This window comes from Caretta caretta, chromosome 12 (assembly GCF_965140235.1).
Source record: "Caretta caretta isolate rCarCar2 chromosome 12, rCarCar1.hap1, whole genome shotgun sequence".
NCBI classification, from domain to species: Eukaryota; Metazoa; Chordata; order Testudines; family Cheloniidae; genus Caretta; species Caretta caretta.
This window is the reverse complement of record NC_134217.1, coordinates 13,687,876-13,714,116: the sequence shown is the minus strand read 5'-3', so window position 1 is coordinate 13,714,116 and position 26,241 is coordinate 13,687,876. Positions and strand designations below refer to the sequence as shown.

At 37.8% G+C, this 26,241-nt stretch overlaps 1 protein-coding gene across 4 annotated transcripts in view; it reads left to right on the top strand.

Annotated features, from left to right (window-relative positions):
• The window catches only part of FTO (FTO alpha-ketoglutarate dependent dioxygenase), a 332,351-nt gene that overhangs the window by 159,317 nt on the left and 146,793 nt on the right, over positions 1–26,241 (top strand). For all 4 annotated transcript variants that reach the window (XM_075118354.1, XM_048817020.2, XM_048817012.2 and 1 more), the window contains one exon: positions 1,066–1,190. In XM_075118354.1, coding sequence (XP_074974455.1) covers positions 1,066–1,190 — 125 coding nt within the window. The remainder of the gene's footprint in view (positions 1–1,065; positions 1,191–26,241) is intronic.

Genomic DNA, 26,241 nt, shown 5'->3' with positions numbered 1-26,241 from the left:
AGGTCCTCCCATTGCAAATGAAGAAAGGGAGAAGCAAAGGTGGTTTTGAGCTGAATGAGTCAGTTTACCTCCTTAGAGCTATTGTGTCAAGTTCTCTCAGCCAGATATCACTGCTTTGGTTACACTCGAGTTGTGTTTTCAAACTTATCTCTATTACCATGAGAGCCAGAATTTATTTTTTAAATGAAAGATTACAATCTGATGTAATCACATGACTCCCAAGAGTCCCTGTGCTGGGACTGAGTAATGTATTTTCAAAAATCAGTCATTCAAGTTTACCATGGATTTGACGGTTTTCTGCTGTGGAACTACAGAGTGGAATTTGAATTTGTTGTATGGCAGAGTAGACCAGGTCTTGCTTAAGGTTATGCTGAATAAACGTGGCAATGAAGAAAACACTGCATTGTATTCATAGCTATAGAATAAGACTGCCACAAACTGAAGTGTAATATGATCTCTGGGGTGAATGTTTATCTTGGTCCAAGGATGACTGAATTTCATTGCATTTATACTTTCTGACTGTATGTAGTTCATTTCAGAAACTGAAAAAAATTGTTTGATTGTTTACTTCCTTGAAACGTGAGTATTCAACAGAAAAGAGAAAAAGGGAAAAAAATAACAGTAGCACTAACAATAGAAATCCTCTGTACAAAGATATAGTACAGAGAGATTGTACCAGGAGTCAGGGAAAAAAACAATTCAGTGTTACTCTGCAAACATTAAAGAAAAAAATTGTATTAGTAAAATAACTTCTAATAATTATTTATACAAGAAAGCACAAAAGAAAAGGAATCATGTCTTGAGAAAATGAGAGCTAGAATGCACAATATCTTGTTGGGTTACTTAAGGCAATGAAGCTTTAAGGTTTACCTTATGTGCCATGTACATTGATTAAATACCAAATATATGCTGGCCATTTTTGACCATCATTTACTGTATTGATTTGTCACGAGAGCAACTGTAATAAAAAAAACATTGATTTACTGTCCTTATTTGCTTATGGGCTTTTTATTAATTTTATGCTTTTTTGGATTATAATTTTTTATGTTTTTTTTTTCCTTTAAGACAAGCCTGGTGCTCTGTGAAGTTGGAAAAGGGGAACGAACCATGGAACAAAGGAATGAAATCATCAGCTGCTTCTTGCCACTTCTTACTGAGCGACAAGAGCTACGCAAAGAATGGACCGCAAGGTGAGAGCCCTAAGGAAAAGGAAAATATAGTGAGACCTTGAAATAAAAAAAAACAAAAAAACACATGATCAACTATTCTCATAAAGACGCACATGGTGTGTGTGTGTGTGGGGGGGGGGGGGGGCAGCTGGGCAAGTCTTTTTAAAAAAGAGTTTTACTGTTTGCTTTTCCAGTTACATTTCTGTATGGATTAAATAGTCAAATGTTACTATATATGATTTCACAGTTAATTTAACAGTGTGATGTTGTATTACTATCTTGATACAGCAATCTATTCAGTTGATACCCTGATAAACAGCATGCCCATTTAAAGGATGCTGTCAATTTAATCACACTTTGTCTGAAAAGATTTTCCCTACTATTGTTACAAATAATACTTGCTAATGTCTCATGGTTGTGATAGGCTCAGAATAAGAGCCTGAACAGAACAGTGCTGTGGTACAAACTCTGCCTTTAGATGTGTCAGTGTGGATGCTTACAACCACACAAAGTTCAGATAACATCTGTGGGACCCCACATGGGCAAGTCTGTTTACAGAATCACAGTCAATATCTGAAAAAAGCTGAGGGAGAATCCTCCATTTTTTCCCATTCAGATGGCTTGTTTTTTGCATTTGGCAACACTTTGTGTATAGGCAGTTTTACTGATTCAACCAAATGACAAAAATGGGTAAGGGGGTTCCATGATGCATTCAGTAACTGAAACTACTTTTAACACATTTTTTAAATTGCCTAAATTTTTAGTTGACAGTGTTCCTTTAATTGTGATAAATGCCTAGGAACATATTCAGTGGGATGCATTTCAGTGACTATCGATAAATGATATTCTTAGCCTGTTTGAAATGCTGTGCCTGTTCTTGTTCGAAAACCTGTTTATAGCAGATGTGATTTGGTGTTTACTAGAGTAAATTTCCACTGCGTGCCGCCTTGCTTTCTTCATTCCACTCTCCTGCATTGGTAATGGCTGCTAAATGAGTCCATTTTACTTTACTATTCTAAAAGCTGCAGATGTATACATGCTTTAATAATCTCTTGTTTTTTCTTGTTTTTAAGACAACCGATTAAATAAATAAAAAGACCTACTTCAAAAGTGGGCCAAATTCTTCACTTGGATATGTGCACACATCTCCCATTAAAATCAATAGGAGTCCTGTATTTGCATGTATGACCAAACTTTGGCCTAATGTATGTATTATTGTGACACTTGTGGTATTCAGGGTAATTGCTTCATTGGTGTGAATTTGTTTCCAGTGGTGTGTGCCAGTTAAGAGAATTCTGTTGTACCCTTACTATGGTGCTTCATATGGATGCTGAAAGTTCTGTAGATTTGACCTCCGTTACTTCAAAAAGTCAGTAGAGGCTGCTAAACCTGACGCTTGATTGGATTTGCTGTTCTCAATATTGCTACACTGCATGGGCTCTTGAAACGCTTCAAAAACTCAAGGGACTGAGCACTACAACAGAGGAACAATTATTGGAACAAATTAGCGACCTTGTCTAGTAAGGTTTCTTCTAGTGGGTAGGGAGTTGGTATTATGATATTAATCCGAAGAGGTCTCAGAATGAAAAATACCTATCTAAGAGTAGTTTGCAAATTCCTCATGTTATGTCACTCACTTCTCGATTTAGTTTCCTGCTTTCCAAAGAATCTCCTGGATGTTTTTTAAAGTCTCTGATTCTGCATCATTTGTCTTATTAAATTAAACCAAATGAGTTGCGGGACGGGGATGTCATTAGCTGGAGAGATCTCTAAGGGCTTTTCTTCACCTGGAACTCTCCACTCTTCTATGTTAAACAAAATAGAGAGCTTTCTAGAGACAGGGAAAGAATAAACGGTTGTGATGACTGACATGTCTTCTTAGGGTCCATTTAGTTTAACAATAATTTTCTAATATACCAGATCATCAGGGATCACGACAAAAAATTACTTGTTTTGAAAGGACTCTGGTTACATTGCTTCTGGCCTTTGCTTACAACTAACAATTTAATCAGAAGCTGGAGCCAGCACTGATGTGGCAGACAAAGTCTAGCTCTGACACAAAAATGTTAAAGTACTTTGGGGGATGGTGGTGAGAAAGCTTAGAAGCAGACAAAGTGCAGGCCTCCTTAAAACTAAACACCTGAAAGAAAATTTCAAGAGCATGGTGTCTTGAAAGCTCAGAAAGAAAGTGTCCCTTGAGTATTAAGTAACCATAATCCTTTTTTCCCATTTGATGTTTCCCATCCTAGTGACCTATCTAAGAGTCTCATCCATATGATCTACATAAACAGACTGTTACCATACACCTCACTTTACCTCATCAAAGCTTCAGCTAGATGTCTGGAATGAAGCCGTGACTGTGGGAGCCATCAAGCATGCAGTGGTGAAAGTTCTGAAACGTCCGCCCCAGTGCTCGCAGGGGCTGCCCGTGTTTTAGAGATCAGTCTATTGCGTACTTTGGAATTACATGAGAAAAATGTGCTTGGACAGGAAATAATTAGCACTTGTCAAAGGGCAGGCAACAGGCTACAGTATTTTACTTTCAGCAGGCTATCAGGGGATCCGCTAGATTAGATAATAGATTTTTTTTTCCCCCTCTGGAAGTTAAATACAGATGACTCTAATTACCTTCCATTGCACATTATTAGAGAGCACATTATGAACAGTACAACTTGAAGAAATTTAGGTCAACTAAGAGACTAGCTGGCAAAAACTTTACCGTGCTCTGAGAGTAATGTAGCCATTCTGTTGTTTCAGCAGGTTCACTTGTGGCACTGATACCTTAATTTAAAAAAAAAATAATAAAAAGAAATACATGGTTGGAACAGTAACACAGCTCTAAGGGGATTGTGCTTTTACAGGCCGGTGAGTCTTCCTCGCAGAAGTATCAGGATTTTCACTAACATGAATTTCTGTCTTAATCAGACAAATCATGTCCCTGTGGATTTTGCTTCTGGCTATGCCAGTGTTTCTGCATAATGACTGGCTGAAATTACACAATGAGTTTGTGTTACAGCACAACAGTTCAGATCACACAGTAGTAGGCTGAGTATTATGACTTGCCACTTTGCATACTGGTAACCCCTAGACAATGCTATCCAAGCAGGTCTTTCAGGGATACAAATTAATCTATATAGAGTGGTAGTGATCCAAAATATCTCAGGTAGAACTATGTGAATGTGCTGTAAGTGTTAACAGAAATGACCCAGAGTTTCTAAAGGCTCATATTTGTTTATACTGCTTGATAGTGTCTGATGGACAGGTTGTTATAGCTGTTAAAGAGCTGCTCAAGCCCTTTGAACTGACCCCTTCTTGACCTCAGCTTACAAAAGGTCAGTCTTCAGCTAATAAAGCAGGCGGAACCTTAGCTTCTACTGTAGTGAGCAGAGGCTAAAGAGAACAGCTGTGAATTTTGAACTGACCATGCAAACTGGTGCAGGTTTTTTGGGTTCACCATGTGATAATGAAAATTATTACTGAATGATATGGATGTTTAACTGCATAGTGGGCAAGAGAGGGCAGAGTCTAATGTATTGGGTTTGATAAATGAAGTGTGAAGTTACCCATCTGGATTTAGACAGCGCTTGCATTCTCTCTCTCTCTCTCTCTCTCTTTTTTTTTTTTTTTTTTTACAAAAGAGAAACATTTTAAAATAAGCACAGTACATATAGAATCATTGACCCATGCGGAGAGCTGGAATAGATTAAGATTTAATGGTGACCATGGAAGAAATTATCATTTGAAAAGTGAGACCAAAGTGGGGGAAAGTACAATCCAAGAACTGCACCTGATTCATTTTTTAGGACATTCTTAATACTTTAATAATGTTGTTGTTGTTTTCAAATATGAGCATAGAGTTCAAGACACATTTACGATGAACATGGAATAAGAAGTAAAGTCGCAAAATTATGCCATGTAATAATATTTGCTTGAAAAATATTTGTTTGAAATTGTAGAAGTGGGTGTTAACACCTTTCATGTCCTAGAAATGCACAGGAGAAGTGTATGATAGTCTGAATAAAAATCCATGCCTTTCATTCCTCTTCTAAATCTTATTGATATCATAGATCTTTTCTATACTATGTTTTCTTAAAGATTTGTTTGTCTTGCTTTTTGTGCCTCTGTTAGTTTTTAGGGTTCATTTTGCAATATTTTGTGAATGAACACATTTGTTACCAAATTGTCACCAAGAAATCAGCAATAGGTTTGATATACAAAACAAAGATTAATTGTGTCCTCTCATACTTTAATATCATTAATTTCTGGTAAAATTTTGTTTGTTTTTGTAATTATTAAGTTAATTGTTGAAATCAATCCTTTTCACTGAAAATCTGCTTGTGTTTAAAGGTGTAATATTGAGAGTCAGATATTGATTAGTTTACCGCAGTGAAATCTGCAATAACCTCAGACTAGAATCTGGAACTGTGCTGTCCAGTGGTTGGGGAGAGGAACATAATGAAATTACAAGTCTGATTGTTGGGAAAGTAAAATTGTTTAGGATGTTTTCTGTTTACTTTTAAAAATAGTAATACTCAGCCAAATCCTGATGTCCGTACTTTAATAACAGTTTTGACTGAGTGAAATCAGAATGAAGGTTTTATAAGGAATAAGGACTAAAGTAAACAAGGAATTCCTTTGGTTCATGCAACAAACATAGCAGAGAAGTGTTAACTGATTAAATCTTGTTTTAAGAATTAATAGCTTAAATCCAAGTTCCTTGGCTCATTGAAATAATACAGTGAGAAAATCTGTTTTATGGGACGATAATACAACTAACATTTGGTAGATAGGTCACTGTATAAGAGTATCTTTACATTTGTTACTTTACACACACGCACCCCTTTTAGATAGTATAAGGTTTTTGTTATGCAACTATTGCCAATAAGTTTTTTGGCTTCCACTATCCTCCCATTTCTACTAAATTTGTCACAGTCTAGCTCCTCAAAATGCAAATACAAACAAAAAGCTGTTTCTTGATCCTGATACTCACACCCTATCTCTACTTTCTGTGTATTAGTAAAGTACTTGGAGAAGTTGCCCCCTCTCATTTTTTCAGTCATCTCTGATTCTATACTTCATGGGGTTCACTTTGGGTTTTGCTTTGGCCTGTTCTTCCACGTAGCTCATTATCTACTTATTTCTGCTAAGCAAAGTTCTTTCTTCCTTGTTGTTCTCATTTATCTTATTCCAAACTATGGGCCCACTCCTTCCTATCCTTTTAAGACCTATCACTTTTATCCTCAACTGGTCATATATTTTTGACCCCCTTTGACTCATCCCTTTTTTGACCTGTCCAAGTGAACATGTGATTTTACCTCATCTTTCAGCTTAAAAGTCTAGAGATGGAAAAGTTTCTCTTAACTTAGAAGAGCATCCTCATTTTTCCATTTTTTATATTTCCCCTCATATCAGAGCCCTCCATTCTTCATTACTTTACCTTTCTGCTTAATTTTACAAGCCTTGAGAAATGCGAGTTCATCTCACAGGCAACCCATTGACTTTCCCACATTCCAACTGGAACCAGAATAAGTAAGACAGGCCAAAACTTAGAAAGAAAGTTGAGATTCATGGTGATCATATCAATAGTTAAAAACAAAAGATTATCATAATGTCCTATGAGGTTACTGAGAGAAAAATCTGAACCCCATTTGCTGCTGATCTCCATGGATGCACCAATGAAATAGGTCCTCCACTCCCAAAGGATCAGTAGTGAGCCGGATGCCAATATGAGGGATGTGATGATCTGACTGTGACAGAGATTTTATTTTTACCCGCTATTAACCACCAAATCCCACCCAGAAATGTGATCCAAGTTTTTGTGTAGCGCCTGAAGGCTTTTTATGTAGGTCCTTGGTTTTCAAGGCATCCATAAAATTCCAGGCCAACCCAGAAGAGCTCCTGTGTGCTCGAACACTAAATTCATCCAGAACAATAAGTCTGGGTGTCTCCAAGACCAGGTGGGTCAGAAACTCAGTTAGCTCAAACTGGAATTATGAAGTGCTGTACACTACAACTTTTGCCATTTTAACCGTATTCTAAACTCTCAAACAAGGATGAATGTGGTTTTGAAATTGGGTACTACCTACAGCTGAAGTAAGGATATTACATGCCAGTCCTGCCTCAGCACCGAGGGAAGGACCAATTGTCCTCTTGATGTCTCTTCCAGATTTATGTGATTCTTTGATTACATTATCTCCTGGTTTCTCTTGGCTGGTATTATACCAGCTACCAATTTAGACAGAGCTGAGCTAACAAAGGGCAAGCCAAATTATTCACCCAGGTCTTGGTTCTAAAAGCACATTTGGAGGCCTCACTCATGATTAATTTATGAATCCATAGTCATTATTAGCTACTGACCTTGCATTAAGCAATGTTCTTGGTCAATGAATAGACCCAACAGTCAGGGCCGTATCAGCTGATGACATGTTTGCCCGAAATGAGATCTCAGAAGAGACTATAACCAGATACTAGTTGTCATACAGCTGGTCTGAGTCTGAAAAATGGTCCCTCCCCCCTTCACCTTCACTTTCATGCTTGTTGCAACAGGAAACAGAAGAATTGGGATTCTAGAAATGGTCCCACTTGACTGGCTAGTCAATGCCTATGGCACTACATGCAAATGTTAAATCAGAATCATCGTAACTCTACTTACTTTCTTCCAAGGTATGCCATTAATTTGAAACAAATTTACCTCACACTACACTGGAGTTACTTGGCTGTTGATCATTCTGCATTAGTGACATCAGAAATATTTAGATTAATAGAAATACTTAGATTGTAAACTCTTTGGGGCAGGGCCTGTCTTTTGTTCTATGTTTGTACAGCATCTAGCACAAAGGGATTCCTGGTCCATGACTGGGGCTCATAAGCATTACAGTAATAAAAATAATAATGGAAAGCTGACATTCAGTAAGTGTTGTCTATGTTGACAGTGACCTTCCAAGGAGGCTGAGGGATGAGTGAGAAGATTTGGCTTATTTTGTTGGTTCATGACATATGAAGAAGGTCCTAAAGGTTTTCTTTTTTTCCTGCTTCTTTTTTACATTAGCATTTCAGATCTTGTCTACCCAGGAAGACCCTCTGGAAGGACAGAGAACTAGTAGTTACTCTGTTAGCTCAAGTGGTAGAGGCCTGTATTGTGGATCTAAAGATTCAAACCCTGAAATACGGTCCACTGGTTAGGGCATTAGCCTAGGCCTTGGGAGTCCCTCTTTTGCCACAGGCTTCCTGTGTGACTTTGGGCAAATCACTTAGGACCAGAACAGATTTTGAAAGGTATTTATGTGCCTAAAGATGCTGCGCAGGAATTTCAAAAGGATTATCTCAAATATCTGGCCCTTAGTTTCTCCCAGCCTTAGTTTCCCATCTGTAAAATTAAAATAACATTCCTGTACCGCACAGATATGATGTGAGAATAAATATATTAAATTTATATTGTGAGTTGCTCAGATACAGTAATAGGAGCTATTTAAGTATCCAAGATGAATAGTTCTCAAGTACCAAAGACACAAAACTAAATGAATACAAGGGAGATTTGTATTCAGATTATTTAAAACTCTTAATTTTTGTTTGTTTTCATTAATGCCTGTTTAACTAACACAGGTAGAAGAACATCTCTCTTTATAGGAATTCAGACTCCTACTTCTTAAATTAAGAGCTCATTCTGCACATCTCTGACACCCCCAATAGGCTTGTCTATACTACAAAAATAATCCAGTGCTGACAATGTATGTCAGTATCAGGAGCTGTTGAACTGCTGCTGAAGAAGTGTTACCTGCAAGTGTGCACAAGATCAAGTCATATTCACCATTTTGGATACTGTGGCTAACAAATCTCCAAGAAAAGTAAAGGAAGAGCAGACTTGACTTATTTTTTATTAAAAAGAAGCAAAACTTTCAAGTCTTCACTATGTATCAGAAAGCAAACTTGTGGAAAGCATAGTTTTCTTAATATCACTTATTTTAAGGCAAAGGTATTTTGTGTTATGGACACTGTGGCAGTGCATATTGTACGTACATCATGAAAACTCTGTAGAGAAGATTGAAAGTCCAAACTTACAGCCTTTAAACAAATGTACAAAACTCTGAGACCTTAGTGAAGGTGTCAGTCCTCTTCATGTTGTGTTTGAGGATCATCTGTCCCTGGTGACCTTTGCCATCTCTTTGGTTGGTTATTGCCAGCTCTTTTGCTTCTTGTGACCCTTCCTGTTTTCTGCTTTAGTCTTTCACTTGTGTTTCTTTGATTCAAAAGCCTTTGAACCAGCCACGCTTGGTATCAGTAGATGCCAGTACTCTAAAGAACAATGGAAATGATGCTTGATTAAATACTGCTGTTTAAGAGCCATGATTTTTTTTTCTTTGAAACTATCTTAACTCTCTAACCTTGAAAAGACTTTGCATCTAAAAGCTGTGGATATTTACAAATAACGCTGCTTTCTGCCTCGTGATACAATCAGTTCATGAAAAACTTCAGTTGATGCAAAGAACCTTATAGATTCAGTATAAAATCCATTGAGAGGACTCACATTGTATGGCATTTTAGAGATGTCCATTGTAAAAGTTTGTCACAAAACTTGAGTCCCAGTTACGTACTCTGTTTTTTATGAGTCTTACAGGCTCTTTCATTACAGCAAACTGTACAAATTGTTTGCTCTGAAGCCACTTGATCACTTTATTTCAATTTTAGAACTTAGAAGCCATGCTCATGAGTAGCATTAACAGACATAATACCCCAAATTTAAACAGAAATCATATAGTCACATAGAAATCTTAGTTGACACTTTTCGTTTGATTTCATACCCGCTTTATGGGTGTCTGCCAGGTCTTGAAAGAGAGATCCAATTGCCTGGCAAGTGACACAGATTTAGCCCTCGTTACAGTATGATTAAAGTTTCCAAGCCAAAAAAGCAGTGTTGGTGATTCAGACAGCCCACTTTTTCCCTAATAGAGAATTTGTTGAAATTGCTGCAGTTTTATGGAGTGCGCTTGATGCTCATTTTATGATGGAAAAATACCTATAATTCCCTGTTAATAAAATATTGTAATATTATATGTTGGTCTGAATTCAGTTCATCTGGACAAGGCTTTGAAGTCAGCACTAGTGACCATTCCTTATTTATAAGATTTCATGATTGCAAGGCAAGGAAAATAGATAGTGCTGTTTTTCCAGTGATTTGGCAACAGTTTACTCACTACCACTTGCAGATCTGAATTCAGTTATTATGGGGTTTTCAGGCTGCAAGATGGTGGAGATCAAGTATGTCACAGAGGTGACAAATTTATAATCTGTGGAGACAGAGTGTTAGCTACATCATCTGACAGCTGAACCACAAAGTGGCATTAGCATCAGCTGTCATCCTTCTTGCTACAGACAATGGTGTCTGCTAGAGGCAGAAGAGGAGGCGAAAAGCAGAAGTGTGCGTGTGTATATGGAGCTGTTGTCTGTTGCTCTCCAGCTAAAGAACTGGCGTTTTGAGCTAGGAATGTGGAATGACTGGCCCAGTGAATGAAAGAATGTCATAGGTGTATTTTGAAACTATCCATTGAGGTTTCTTATTTTCCTCTGCTCTTAGCAGAATGTCCTTTATGCCTCAAAACCTGATATCTCCATAAAACCAGCTCACAAATTTAGTACAAACTGAAACTTTGTCTTAAAAATATAAGTTTGGGATTAAATGAGGTTAGAGATGGAACTACCTTTTCTCTCCAAGAACTGGTGCCTTATCCTATGGGGACTTTGTTGTTAATGTTATTATAGTTGTTATTGTATTAAATTCAGCTTTATGTAGTATAAAACTATTTGAACTTTGAGGATCTGGGTTATAAAATCAGCATATAGTGTTAATATGGAAAAATTGTGGGATAGCATGGGGAAATTAAATGCAGTCAGCCAAATTCTGTGCTATTCTCACCATTCCAAAAGATGTAAGTGAACAGGTACAAGTACAGGACTTAAGTCTTAGATACTCAAGTGTCAATCTTGTGTGTTACTAAATTTTCATCACATATATGGGACTCTATGATGTTGGGAATTAATAATGAAAAGCAAAGCCTTTCATCTCCAGTTACTAGCTCAGTTGTGGGTCAGGTTGGTAGTGCCAAAATGTTATTCCTTTTGGATTTCTGTTTGATGGCCTATGGAAAATGCACTGGTTCTTCAGTCCTAGTAGGCAAGTGTGTATTTAATATAATGCCACTATCACAACAGACACTAATTTATACCTTTGCTGATGTTTTAAGAGAAGCCAAAAATCAAATGGACATAGCAACAGAACAATATGTCCTCAACAGGAGAAGTGATTTCTCCATGCCAGGGTTGTGACAAGTTATTTTTCCAACGAGTGAGGGACTTGCAGTATTATTACCTGCTCTTTACCTTCCATATGAAGAGAGGACACCCGTCTGTAGTCTTCTTCATAAAGAACTTTACATGTATTTAAAAATGTGTGGGTATAAATATGTGCAGATTTACACATTTATCACACATATACTGCTGATAGCCATGTTACAGATTGCAGGACCATGTCAGCAATAGTGGACAGGAAGGGAGGCAACTTTTGTCTGGAGACCAGAGGCTGGGTCTCAGGCTAAGGGGAATGAGATGAACTGGAAAGAAGTCTTTAGAAATATAGTCTGTAGCTGCAAAGATGGCATCTTTCTAACATTTGCACAGTTTATGGTTAGATATGTTATTTTAAAAAGATAAGGACTAAGGGACCTCTTACATAAGCTGTATTGTTTTCATATCCATGGCCCTAATGACATGTAGGGAATGTCTATAGACCATGAATGAGAAAACAATTTAGGGATTATAGGGTGGTAGTAGAAAGAAAAATACTTTGTAAACCACTGAAACTTACTGGGATCTATGCCTACAAAAGGAAACCTTTAGAAGGAAAGCAATACCTTTGAATTACTAACAAATATGCTCCTGAGTTGCAATACCATTGAAAAGTTTCATATTACCATATTGAGTGTACTAGGAATTACCTAACCTGGGTTGGTGATGAAGCAGAAATAATGCATGGGCAAAAAGCTTATTAAAGAATATTAATGAAGGACTCTGGTGTCATCTAGAAAAAGAATTGCAAAATCATAAACACAGATGGAGATGGACCGAAAATAATTTCTTAGACAGAGGCAGTGAATATGCAGAGTATAGAAAAAGAAGTTAGGGGAAGTGTTAGGCAATTAAAAGCAGAGGTGGTGAGAGCTCGGAAGGAGAGAGGGAAAGAGAGAGAGTAGCCTGCTTTCAGAGAGAGAGTTCTGAGAGCTTTTGGACCTGATACTGAGAGGGTATACCAGACTCATTGAAAGACTGGCAATTTTTTTTCATCAGTTATATTTGTAAGGTTGGTGTAACCGATGTTAGAATTTGGCCCAAAATATGTTGTGAATAAAACAGAACAAATAATTCGTTATATTAGTTTCACCACTTTCTCTGCAAATTCTCTTTGAGCAGATTGCTATCTTCTCAGATTTATTCACTATCTGAAATTATTTGGTAAATAATTATGGAGAATTTTGGTCTGCAGATTGTTTGGGGAAAGGTCATTGCAATTATGTATCTGAAGCTGAAACCATATTGGTTAGTTTTGATCAAACACACAGCTCATTTAATATTGGATGAGATTGGATGAGAGTGACTATTTAGAATTGGGTTCTCGCATGACTGTGTGATTATGAATTCAGAATGTACTTTCTAGAAATCTCCAACATTTGCTTAAAATTTGCTGTTTCTGCAAACATTCCTGCCAGTAAATTAATTTGCTAGAATATCTGGCAAGTTAACAGAAAAGTGTGATGCAAATACAGTAAAAAGAATTTTCTTTAAAAATTAAAAGAATATTCACGGTTTTTTTCCTGTATTCACCAATCTTTAGTTTTCCACTAATATGATCAATCTTGACTTGTGGTAAATAAGGAAGGTGTTTTACTCTCTACAAATTGCACCCTCAGCAGCATTTTAATAAAGGTTATGGGTTGTGGGGAGGGGTTTATCTGATACTGGGGATATATTTATATATCTTAGAAGGCCAAAATGTGTCTTTCTAGAGTTCTCAGATCCTTTAATAAGAATGATTTTTGACCATCATGGTCAAAGTTGATTTGAGGAGATGCCCTGGAGATGAAAGGTTAACAATTTGTCCAGTTTATAATGGATTAATCACTCACTGTACACAGTGTTTATCGTAGCAGACGATTTGCCACACACTAAGAGCAGTAATTTTATTTTATATTAGGGCGTCCCAAGTGTATCTTAGACATTTCTCCTTCAATGTATTTTCCAGCTTATAGATAAAGCCTAAATTTAGCTGTCACTTGCGAAGTGATAGAATGGGAGTTGGGTTATTAACAGCTTTGCTTGCCTGTAGGTGACACTGTTTCACCATTTATCTGAACATTGTCCAATATCTTGTCTAGGGACAAAAAAAAAGTTATGTTAGAATAATTTGAGAGAGATTCAAATAAATACATTGCATTAATGGTTCCTTCTGTCTTGGTTAGAATAGTGGAGTATTAGGTATGGGTGGATAAATGGCATGTTATCCTTTTCAAAGACGGCAGCAGTTTATGAAATTATTTCTGATTAATTAGCTCACTAGCATCTCTATGTCTGTTCAGTATCCCCTTGACAGATAAGATGCTAAAAAGATCGCTCTACAGTGTTTCTAAAGGCTAATGTAATAAACCTGGAGGATAATACACTAGTGGAAAATCCTAATTCACTGCTAACTTGTGGCAATATAAAAGTAAAGTTAAAATGTTCTTAGTCATGCAAGTCATTTAAATTAATAATGTGTGCCATTAAGTGAAATCTCAGGGAGGATTTTTTTCCTACAGGAAAAAGAATACTGCTTACAGAGAAAATAAAAAATTCTATGAGGCTTGAGCAATCATCTATCTCAAAGCTACAGTGTTCATACTGCCAGATGTTCCGGTGCTGCGGCTGCTTTGACATGTATATCTCTCTTCCCGGCAGAAAACAATATATACATCAGCCCAGGTGCAAGGTGGCCTTGCCAGCAAATCCACCTCCTCCTAGCTGTGACACTCATCCACTTCCCATCACAATGTGTACATTAGAAGGAGATTGCAATTAATGCCTGGAAAGAATAGGTTTCACTAAAGTGATGTGCACAGTAATGATATTGTTAGCTTCCTTAATTTCCAGTTTCACCATCAATTATGTCACGTGTTTCATCCAGTTGGTGCTACCCTCCCAGTGTTAATTATAACCTACAAGACTGTTACAGTTAATGTTATGGCAAGCATATTGTCTCTTCAAGGCTCCAGAGCAGCTCATAAATTATCTTGAAGGTAAAATGTAACTTGGGGAACTAGTTATGAAAATTCCATCCATCTCGCTTAGGAGGTGCAGCTGCTACTGTCAGCTGCCTTGCTGCTGCATTGTGAAGGAATTATGGTGGGTCAAGTTTAAGATGCTAGGCCCAGACTGTCACTGAGGAGAAAGGCTGTCCTGGCCCTGTCAGACAAGTACCTTCTGCCAATCCCTTGTGGTTTCACTTTGCAGGCAGTAAAAGGCAGGCAGTGCAGGTGGATGGTCCCCAAGCTGTCTCTATTCATTACTTTACAGAAACTTGTTTTAGTTAGGCAGGTACGGAGACCTTTTCTCTTCACTGTTGTCATGATGTTAGGCATCATCTGCAAAGTCTCAGATAGATAACTCTATAAATAACTCAGTGTTATGTTGGGTCTGTGGTGTTGGTGGGGAGTGTGGGGGAATGATTAGCACCAGACACACACACCCAGTAATTCACTGGGTTGTAAAATGATTGTTAATTTACTTGTAGGAAGCGGTGGGTTTGGAGGAGCACATCTGTTCCTTTTTATTTCACATACATAATTTGATGAGGTGAGATTTAATTGCTAAGTAATTTGTATGAAAGTTTGGCATTACATAAGCATGTTTTTATATTGGGATTATTTTTATGAAGTGTGTGTTTGTTTAATTTTTCTCTCACAAGAATTGCAAACTCTGTTCAAGCCCTTGGGGCTTAAAAAAAAAAAGACAAAGTACTCACAACTAGATGAGACTTTCATTAAACATATTTGTATAGTTACTGTAAATGCCCTTTTATTGCTGACGGATCTTCCTTTGAAATTCTGGATCATGAGTTAGTTTGGAAAGCTTTCAAGCTTTGGGAGTGCCCCCTCAGCATTTGTCTTTATTAACTACAAGTCAGGTTTTCTGATGGCGCAGTTTTCTCTGCACTTTCATACCATTCAAAAGCATCCCATGTTTAGTCACTGGTGTCTCCCCCTGTTGCCTATAGCTGAGAGGGCAGATGAATGAACACTGAAAGTTGGTGCTTGTGCAATTCCACATAGAGTCAGAGGTGCTGCAGATGCAAATACACAGGGCCTTTGTGAATGAATAAATGTTGTGAACTGACTCAAGGAGAATATGCACAATAATAAAAATCAGCAAGGACAATGCATCACAAAATGCAGTTTGTTCATTTGTTTTAACAGCTGTAATTCAATTTTAATTATTTTTGATAATTTATAATGTCCCAGAGCAAATTTTTCAAAATAATGAAGATTTGGTAAGTGAGACCTTAATTTATAAGCACCCTGCCTTTAAACCTTTGCAAAGTAGGGAATGAAGGCATCTGCATGTAGAAATTACTGAAAAGTGCATTAGCTAGGTGCTACCATAGATTCATTGTCACTTTCTTTTTTCCCCTGGAAATTCCAGGAAATGTGTCTTTGATACATTTCGAGGTCCACTTCCCCCCAAATATGGGACACTTGGGCTATGTCTATGCTACAGCCTATGTTGGCAAAACTTATGTTGCTCAGGGTTGTGAATATTCTAAGCCCCTGAGTGATATAAGTTACACCGACATAAGTGCTCGTGTGCACAGCGCTATGTCAGTGGGAGAGCTTCTGCCGCCGACATTGCTTCTGCTGCTCGCCTGGGTGGTTTTTTAAGGCCAATGGGAGAGTCTCTGTCTCTCTCCTCCCTCCCCCTCATCAGCATAGAGCATGTTCTTCTCTTGAGAAGAGAACAGACTCCTAAATTTCAGCCTTTTTAAGGAACCGGAACTCCAACTCTTATCTTATCTTTGTTATTCAGAGCTAGATTATGCCTTCAGGGACAGCCTCGAGCAGGTGTGATATGCAAACTGCATCATCCTGCCCAGAAGCATTGTGCCTCAGAGACATAATTCCTCCCTTGCTTCCTCCTTTCTTTGCTCTCGGGGCGGGGGAGGAGGAAAAGGGAAGGGAGAAAGAGTTATTTATTTTTGGTGTATACCATTTAGTGGTACATTGCTCCACCCTGCGTGGCTCCTATATGTAACACCTTGTGTGACCAACTAAAGTTTGCTGTGTAGTTGTAGCCATGTCAGTCCCAGGATACCAGAGAGACAATGTGGGTGAGATAATAGCTTTTATTGGACCAACTTCTGTGGCCTGAAAGCTTCTCTCTCTCACCAACAAAAGTTGGTCCAATACAAGATATTACCTCATCCACCTTGTCTCTCAACTGAAGTTTGACTTCTGACCATAACTATATGGAGATCATCCATCAGTGTCACCAAAATGGTCCCAATATTGTGGCTCAGTCTGCATTCTGGTTGAGAAGGATTAAGGATATCTGCATTGATTAGCAGTTGTTAAAGTATGGTTGTCTCTAATTTTTGGATGAGTTTTCTTAGGAAAAGAAGATTGGGGATAGAGCAGTAATTTTTAAGATTGCTGGAGTCCAGTACTGGTTTCAAAAGGACTGGTCAGACTATTGCATGCTTCAAAGAGGTAGGTATATTGATTTATATGAAAAAAGTGTTAATGAATCCTCGAGGCTTAATTCTGTTCTCACATACATTGGTTTTACATCAGTGTATCTCCACTGACTTCAGTAAAGTTACCGTTGATTTAACTTAATGTAACAGAGACCAGAATAAGGCCTCAGTAAATGTCTTTTAAACTGTCAATATAAGGGTCTGTCAGAGTTCCATTTTAATACTGTTTCAGGAGAGAGAGATTTGGTTGGAAACCGTCTTTTCTGACTGAACTTGGCATGCAAAACTATCAGTACAGAAGTATTTCTTTTAAATATAAAAATTTTGTTTTATGCAACTGAAAAAGAAAACCTTACCAGAATAAAGTGCTTTTGTTTCCCTGCACTGTATAGCCTGAGGCCAACTTCAAAAGAAAAACTATAACTTGGAAAGTGATTGAACTACTGATATTATGAAGCCATAGGTCATTTGGGAAAATATATTAAAGTTACTTTAAAAAGGGGGGTGGAGGAGAGCCTAAAAAGTGACTGCCACAGAAATCTGCTGTCACACTTGAAGAGTTTTTAAAAAATCATTGGAAATTTTAGAGTTTGGGCTGTTGGGTTTTGGGGGTTTTTTTGGATGCAGCTGGATTGACATAATAGAACAAAACTGCACCAAAGGAGTCATTATATTCTGTTGAGTCAACAACTCAGGAAGAAAATGAATTTTTAAGGTAGGGTCAGTAATAGGTCAAAACACTTTGGGGAAAATGCAATTTATTTAGAGTTATAAACTCTTATTTATGAATATGCAGTTTGTAAAACAAACTCAATCAGACATTTTTCTTTGCATAAAGGAAGACATTTTTGAAATAGTATATATATGAAAGTATGCATTTTCCCAGTGCAGTTGAAATCTACCAGGTACACAAATACGTAAATATTAAAAAAAGTTTTGTAAAACAAATATGTACAAATACTGAAAGCACTTATATCAAAGTTTTGAGAGGAAATCATAATGTATTTCAAAAACAAAAACAGAATATTATAAAAAAGTGCAACAGTTACATGAATTCCAAATAGCCACAGAGCAGGATTCTTTATAGAAATTCTCGATGAGAAAGCAGATCTCTAAATGTAACCCCATGAAGCACATAAGTCTCTATACAGAAATGTACTTTATTATATTATTGCCACAAATAAACATTAAAGCCTGAGTATTCTTCTTTAAAAAAAAATCACTGTGGTTTTGGTTTGTTTACAGCAACTAAAATTAGCATGACGGCTTTAACTTTGGATTTTCTTATTTGGGACATGAATTAATCATAAACTCTAATCCATATATGAGTACCTACATGTACATGTGGAGTTTGGAAGTTGTCAAGGCTCTGAATGAACACAGAAGTCTGCCCATGCAGATCATATTGCATAGTTATTTCTTGTCCCTCCCATTAACCTCTTATCATAGTACTTTTTCCTTTGTCAAACTCTACTATGGGAGAAATGTTGGGATTATTTTTGTTTGCCAGTACTGCTAAACCTTTTCTTTTCTTTATTGTAGTGAGATGAAAAATAAATTTGTCACACTTTGCCCCTTTTCAGTGCTTCATGGTCAATTTCTGATAAATGGGTCTCTTGTAAGAGAGCCATTTTACAATTGGTCTTGAGTCAGAAGTTTAAAATTTTTCTTCAGTAGGATTGTTCAAACCACATACATTCCATATAATTGTATTTGCATAATTCATTTTATATGGTCAAGAAACAAGAACGTCATTACACACCTACGCCACAGTCCAACGGAGCACTTAGGCACACGAGTACCTTTAAGCAGAGAAATGGTCCCACTGAAGGAACATACCTTGTAATCAAATCAGTGGCTCTACTTATGTACTTAAGTTACACATGTTTTTAAGGCCCCAGTTCAGCTAAGCATCTTAAGCATGTGCCTAACCTTAAGTATGTTCTTAGGTCCCATTGTCAATGGACTTTCAGTCAATGGGATTTAAGCCAGCGGTTCTCAAACTGTGGGTCGGGTCATGACCCTGTTTTAATGGGGTCACCAGGACTGGTGTTAGACTTTCTGGGGCCCGGGGCTGAAGCTGAACTTCGAGCTCCACCACCTGGGGCTGAAGCCTGAGGGCTTCAGCTCTAGGTAGCAGGGCTCAGGCTTCGGCTTCAGCCCTGGTTACAGGCCCCCTGCCCAGGGCTGAAGACCTTGGGCTTTCCCCCCCACACCCCTGTTCCTCCCCCCAGCCAGGGCAGCAGGGCTCAGGCTTTCGTCCCCCCCCATGGGGTCGTGTAGTAATTTTGTCAGAAGGGGGTTGCGGTGCAATGAAGTTTGAGAATCGCTAACCTAAGCACATGCTTTAAAACATGAGCTTAAAGTACATTGCTGCATAGACACCTATATGCTTCACGGACCAGGGTTACATTTAGAGATCTGCTTTCTCATCAAGTATTTCTATATAGAATCCTGCTCTGTATCTATTTGGAATTCATGTAACTGTTGCACTTTTTATAATATCCTGTCTTTGTTTATGAAATACATAATGATTTCCTCTCAAAATTTAAATTAATGACTCAAAGTTTTAAACATTTTTATAATCTTAACATAATTTCCACCAATGTAGAGGTTGATCCTGAAAGATGCTGATCAACCCTTGCTGAGTGCTCTCAGCTGTGAAAAATATTAGTCCAGGAATTCTCACCTTATTTTTTTTCCTCTTCATCTGATGAAAGGAAACTTTAAGAAAACCACAAATTGTCAGAAACATTATGAAGAAAAAGATTAGTGTTCCTTTTATTTTAATATTTTTGTAATTACAAATTGTGATTTAAATATACTTAAGTGTCATTAGGTGCCATCAGTTATGAATCCTAAAATAGAATTCACCTTTTATTTTTAATTGGCTCGCTTTTTAATTCAAAACCTTAGCTTTATTTAAGCACATTATTTTCGGTTTCACACAAAAGTATGTACAAGATTTATTGGCGTTTTCATGAAAAAATAAAAGAATTTTCATGTTTTATAAGAAACTTAATACACTCTCACAGATGGTCCTGCTCAGGTGTGATTTTAATTACGAGCTACAACAAAGCCCAGCACAGTAGGAAGTCTCTTAATAAATGTCCTGAGGCTTTTGTCTTCACATGTCAAAAAGCCTTTTTATTGAGTGATTAAAATATTTTCTTTTATTGGCTGATTTTAAAAATGAACAAAATGCTTGGAATAGAAATATGAGGGCTTCCAGAGTTCAAAATTTGTTGATTTGCATTGTTTGGGGGGAGTGAAAAAGATGTTTTATTTTGGAATTACTTTTCCCCCGCTCTCTAAATTTGCTTTTCAAAAAGCGAATGCTAGACAAATGTGTTAATAATATATTAAAAATGTGCATGAACATGAATAATGTATTAACAAATGAAAATGTGTTCTCTTTACATACGGTGCTTGATTTTGGCTTGTCACTTTGTTTAGCAGTAAAGAGCTAGGTTTTGTAAAACACTGTATAAAATGCACAGAGAAACCAATAATAATTTAATCCCAGCCATAACATACATCTTCCATTAATAAAACACAAAAGATATGGTCTTATTGTTAAATATTAGTAATATATTATAATAATTTTATACTGTCTCTCCCTTAGTGGGGAATTATGAGGACCTTATGTAAGGACCTCAGTGTCCTGACATGGTTAATTATCCATAGATAATGGTTATCAGCAATAGCTGTTATAAGCACCACAGCCTCACTGTTGCGGGGTTATTAAGTGTTTGCACTCTCAGGTGCAGTGCACCTATGCACTTCTCTACAGAAACAAACAGCTGTGTTTTCTTTACTGTATTATACATCACATTCAGTGCATCATTTATTATAGCAAAGCTAATGATGCACATGCAAACCTTTATGTCCCATATTATACTGTGGTAATATATTTGCTATAGATATGTTAATTTAGCTTTCATAAGTCATTTATCTTTGCTAATATATAATGTATCTTATTTAGAATGCTGAGGCTCTGGGGTTTATTACGTATGAGTGTATTTAAATAACGTTAAAAAATTTCTTTTGAGGGTCATAACAAATGAGTAGAACTAACTTAACCATGTTGAGTGACTAAAAATTTCCAGGTCCCCAAATCCTGTTTCATAATATCTGAGAACTTTCTTCTTAAGGACACAGTTATTTGTAATCATTATTCCAAATCTGGGACAGTGAAAAGAGTGAAAATAATGAGCATATACAAGTATCATAGGTTGTTTTTTCAATGAGGTTGAATGCACCTCATGGGAGGAAGTTCCTTTAAATTTAGATAGTTATGGATCACTTTAAATCATGGTATGGAAAATGCTTTACTCCTTACACATGTAGCCTAGGACTTAGCCTATGGGTTAACGTATTAGTTTAAAGTTAGCTTTTAAGTAAAAAGATAAGATACATGTATAAAGCAGTAATGCAAGAGGCCTCCAGGCCCAAACCTGTAAGACATTAGTGTAATCACTTAGCATAAGGAAGTTAGGGCTATAAGTCTTAGCATAAATAAACTGACCGGCAGTAACCCTAAGTTACAAGTTGGCATAAGATATAATTTTGCAATAAACAGTTCTTCTGATATTTTGTATAAAGTGCTGACAGGTACCTGCAAAAAGTTAGTTGATGCCAGTTTCAGTATTGTAGGATAGGAACATCAGCAGATGCTTAACAGCAGGATTGCTATAATAACCAATTGATGTATATGCTAATAAGGTTAAGATAATTCATATGCTCACCTATAGAATAGGGACACTGCAACAATACGAGGGAGAGGAAATTAATTAAGGGCAAAGGAGGCTGAACACCCTTATGAATATTCATGGCAGTCATCAGATCCTGTAATAGGGCTAACTACAGCCTAGACCAGAGGTTCTCAAACTGTGGTCCGTAGACCACCTGTGGTCCAAGAGCTCCATTCAGGTGGTCCGCGGATGGATCCCTCTAAGGTGCACATCTGGGCTGCTGCACACAAGAGAATGAAGGGCCACCCACCTAATTAGTGGAGACGTGCAGGCGTGGCTCCATTAATTAGGTGCCTGGACCCTGGAGAAGACACACATGTAAGGTGAGGTGGTGGCCTCGGGGGGAATAGAGGGTAGGTGGGAGGGGGAAGAGGAGTGAGAAGAGGGAGTGGGGGGAATTTGGGATGTGCAGGGCTGCGGCAGCCAGAGAAAGAGGCAATTTTCCCCAGCTCTAGGGCTCCTGCTGCCAGGGAGAGATGGCCCTCCTTCTCAGCCTCAGCTCTGTGGCTGCTGTGGCGGGGGGAGAGAGGGAGAGACCCCCCCCTCCTTCCAAGCCCCAGCTCGGGGGCTGCCGCAGTGGGTGATATCCCCCTCCTTCCCAGCCCAAGCTTGGGGGCTGCTGTGGTGGGGGAGAGGGGAAGAGATTCCACTCCTTCCCAGCCCCAGCTCAGGGGCTGGCACGGCGGGGGAGAGAGGGCACATCCATTGCATTAGAAAGGTAAGACTACGGATATTAAAATATGAGTTGTGTGCTTTTATTTGTAGAACAAAAAACATTAATTATTATTAAGGGTGGTTTTTTTATATAACACTTTTATCCAAAGTGCTTTACAATCATTAGCTAACAGTACAAACAACATTTGAAAAGATCATTAAGTGGTCTGCCAAGACCCTCAGAAGTTTTCAAGTGGTCCACGAAAAAAAAGTTTGAGAACCACTGGCCTAGGCCAGTGGGACTTGACCATTGGATCACTTGGCATGCCAGAGATAGGATTGAACCCTAATGGACCACCACCTGTCTCTACAGGAATTGGGAGAGTATGTGTATGACACTGGACATAAAGTTAATAATGCATTACTGTTACATTCTTGTTTGGATCGGTACTTATGTATTTACTAATTGTGTTAATAAGACTATTGCAAAGTCAAAAGCTTTTTCCCAAGTGTGAGTGTTGCAGCCATGCATATTGAGGTTTCCAACTGAATTGTAATTCTAATAACTCTGGGCTTGATCTTGGAGCTGAAACCTGCCAAACCTCAGAGTGCTAATTTGTCATTTGGGGTTTCGAAAGTAATCAATAGACAATCAACAGATCAGGCAACATACATTTCTTATAACGTACCATATTGAATGAGTGTTGAATAATGGAATGAAAAGATAAAGTGCTAATTTTATATCAACGAAACCACGTTCAGCCTGGGGCCTACTGAAAGTAGGATGAGTTTTATGGTCTTTGAAGATCATTGGTCAATATCACTCCTTATCTAATAAGAGCTAAATTGCATTTAAAGATGCCAGATTGTTAGAAGGACAGCACTGGGCCTGTGCTCACATATTGCCTGGGATGTTGAGGATGTGGACATTGTTGGGCTTGGTGATGCTAACGCTAACAGTTTTATCATGAATCTCACATTATTTGGTATTTTTGGAGTCATGTGATCACGTGAAAATCTTAGCTTACAATTTTTTTTAAAGTAAGTTTCCAGCCCTCATGGCTGCTGAGAAGGCAAGTAAAGAGACCCCAGATTTATTATGCTATGTAGCCATGATTTTTTGGAACCTGACTCATGAGTTTTGAATGCTTCGCATTGGCAGTGCTGCATGCACAATGGGAAAGCTGCATCAGTCTGCGTCATAGCTACATGAAGAATAACTTCATCAGTTAAGAGTAAGGAATAGAAGTATGATTTTTATTTAGGGAAAAATCTTACAAACATTTCCTCATTAGTAATTTTAGGAGCTTTTTATCTTTAGTGAATATTTGGTAAACTCTTGTGGTCTTAGTTAAACTGATGCTGAAGACTCTTCTGTGCTATTTCAGCTACTATTATAGGGTCACAGACATACTAGCTAATTTGTCTGCTGACACTGGTATAAATTGGGAACTACTCAGTGGAAATCAGTGGAGTTATACCAGTGTTAGACCTGGGGCTTTATCTTGTACTGTATTCTTATCCTGTATTCCAACTCATCCTGTGTTATGAAAAGGTACAATAGAACCTAGGAATTTGGAGTAAAAGGTCTGCTGGCTTGTTTCAAGTTGTTATTGATTATTTGCTGAGTGGCAGCAGAGTGCGATGCTTTAGAAAAATAGGATGGTGCCTGTCCCCAGGAGTTTAGGCAAGAAAATTTTTCTTTTCCCCTAATCTTGTGTGGGTTCTCTATGGGGAGAGCAGTCCTGTATGGAAAGTAGTATAGTAGGAGATGGTATGGAGTTGGGTTGCCAACTACTCTGTTTAACATTAATTTACATTGGTTCTGCCACTCCACAGTGAATCCTGCCCCCTGTTACTGATGAGTAATAAGAGGACAATAGCAGTCATGGATACCATGAGACTGTGGCTCCTTGAGGTTGGGGGCTGTCTTGTGTGGCATGTGGAGGGACACAGCTTCTGCACTGATGGACCACTCCACTTCAAGAGAACAAAACGTTCCAACTCCTGGCTGCTACACAGGAAAAACATGCGCAGGGAGTGATTTGGCTCTCTGTGGTATTGCTATTAGACATGGGTAGTTCATGCAGAGGAGTAAGAGGATGCCTTAAGACCACTTAGCCATCTGCACGGGCATCTGACAGTCCATATTTGTGCCCTTAATATCTACCAGTGTAACAATGCAAACAATTTTTAGTGTTCATGAAGAAAGGTGGGTTGGCAATTCTGGAGACTGAAGTCCTCTCTCACTGAACAGTTATGGTATGGACAATGCCTGTTTCCCCCTCAGTTTTTAATATTATAACTTAAAAAAAAAAAAGAAACGTACAGAATCTAAAGGCTTAAAAAAACAAAAAGTGTGTGAGACTGGTTTCAATGTAATTATGTGCATTTTAAAGCAGAGACTAAAATCAAGTTTCACACAGTTGGTAACCTACCATTGTTAAATTCATTAATAAAATATAACTGATCTTGATCTGTATTTTCTATCTCCATTATAATCTAAACAAGAAGCATTTGGCTCATGAAAGTAAATATTTTTGATCCTTTGTTGTCAGAGTCCACAATTTTCTCTACGGAATTCTTTGGTGAGACAGAAAACTAATATACTGAGCAACTGGAATTGCAGGCTTGTAATTTAGAAATATCCATTTTATCCCATGTAATTTCTTCCCTAAAATTCCTTAGTCTGAATCTGATACAGGTAGGAGCCAAGGCAAACAGTAACCATTTATAGTCATTCAGACTAGTTTGGGTTTCACTATAATGTAAAAGAAAAGAGCTCTTGGCTTCCTTTCACGTGTGTTACAGGAGTAGAAAATGCATTAAAATTTACCATTAAATGTTGCCACGTTTCTATAACAATTGCAAACTTCTGTTTGAAAAAATCTAGAGATGTAGAAATCTTCATACAATAAACTTTGCCAAATAAAAAGTCAGTTTCCAAGGTTTTTTTCAGTCCAGAATGAATACATACCTTGAGTTCTCCCAATCCTCCAGGTAATAGCTTCAACCTATTACAACACTCAAATCTTTGCAATTAACAGTGAGTTATGACAGTTTATTAAGGGGAAAATTGTGGCCTAGACTGAAGTCCACAGCTTCTATTGAATTACATTCCGACTCCTTTCAAAGTCAGAGGCACTTCTATGCAGGCACTTGTGACACAAAGATGAGGTCTCATAATAAGGTTCATGGGATGGTCTGTGCACAGTCGTGTACCCACAAAGGCAGCAATGACAACTGTGCATTGTGCTACACACATGCAGGTGCAGAGAACGGGAAAAATGAGTATGTAAGTGGGTTATTCCCAGCAAGAATACAGGCATATATTAAAGGACCATTCCTTCAAAACATTTACTAATGGCTGTAGTGCTGTATAGTGTGAGTAGTAATGGTAGTAAGTACTAGAGCAGACAGTAAGTGTTTGCAGGACTGAGTCCTAAATTTGTTTGTATGTGGACTACATACCTACTTGTTCCAGAGGTTGTTACACAGTAGCTAGATTCTGGCCAGAATGCTTCATTGTTCACCACCACTCACTCAGCAAAAAAAATTGAGTAAGGAAATAAATTTTGTTTTCAAGACTTTAATTTAAAAACTTCATGAACAATACTGAAATGAGTTCTGTCTTGGCTTAGTCAGGTTACTCAATCTGAATAACTCCCTACCCCACCCACTGTGCATGCACGTACGCTCACACACACATCTGTTAAATACATGCTGTATTGATGGAAAGTATGACCTCTTACTTCCCCCTAGTAAGCAAGGTTTGCCAAAACATAATTCAGAGTCTGCAGGAGGCCAGTTCTGAGTAACTTTGGGGTGTAGAACTATGATTTAATTTCTCTGTCTCAAATTTTCACACATAAATGTAGTTAAAATACTTATTCTA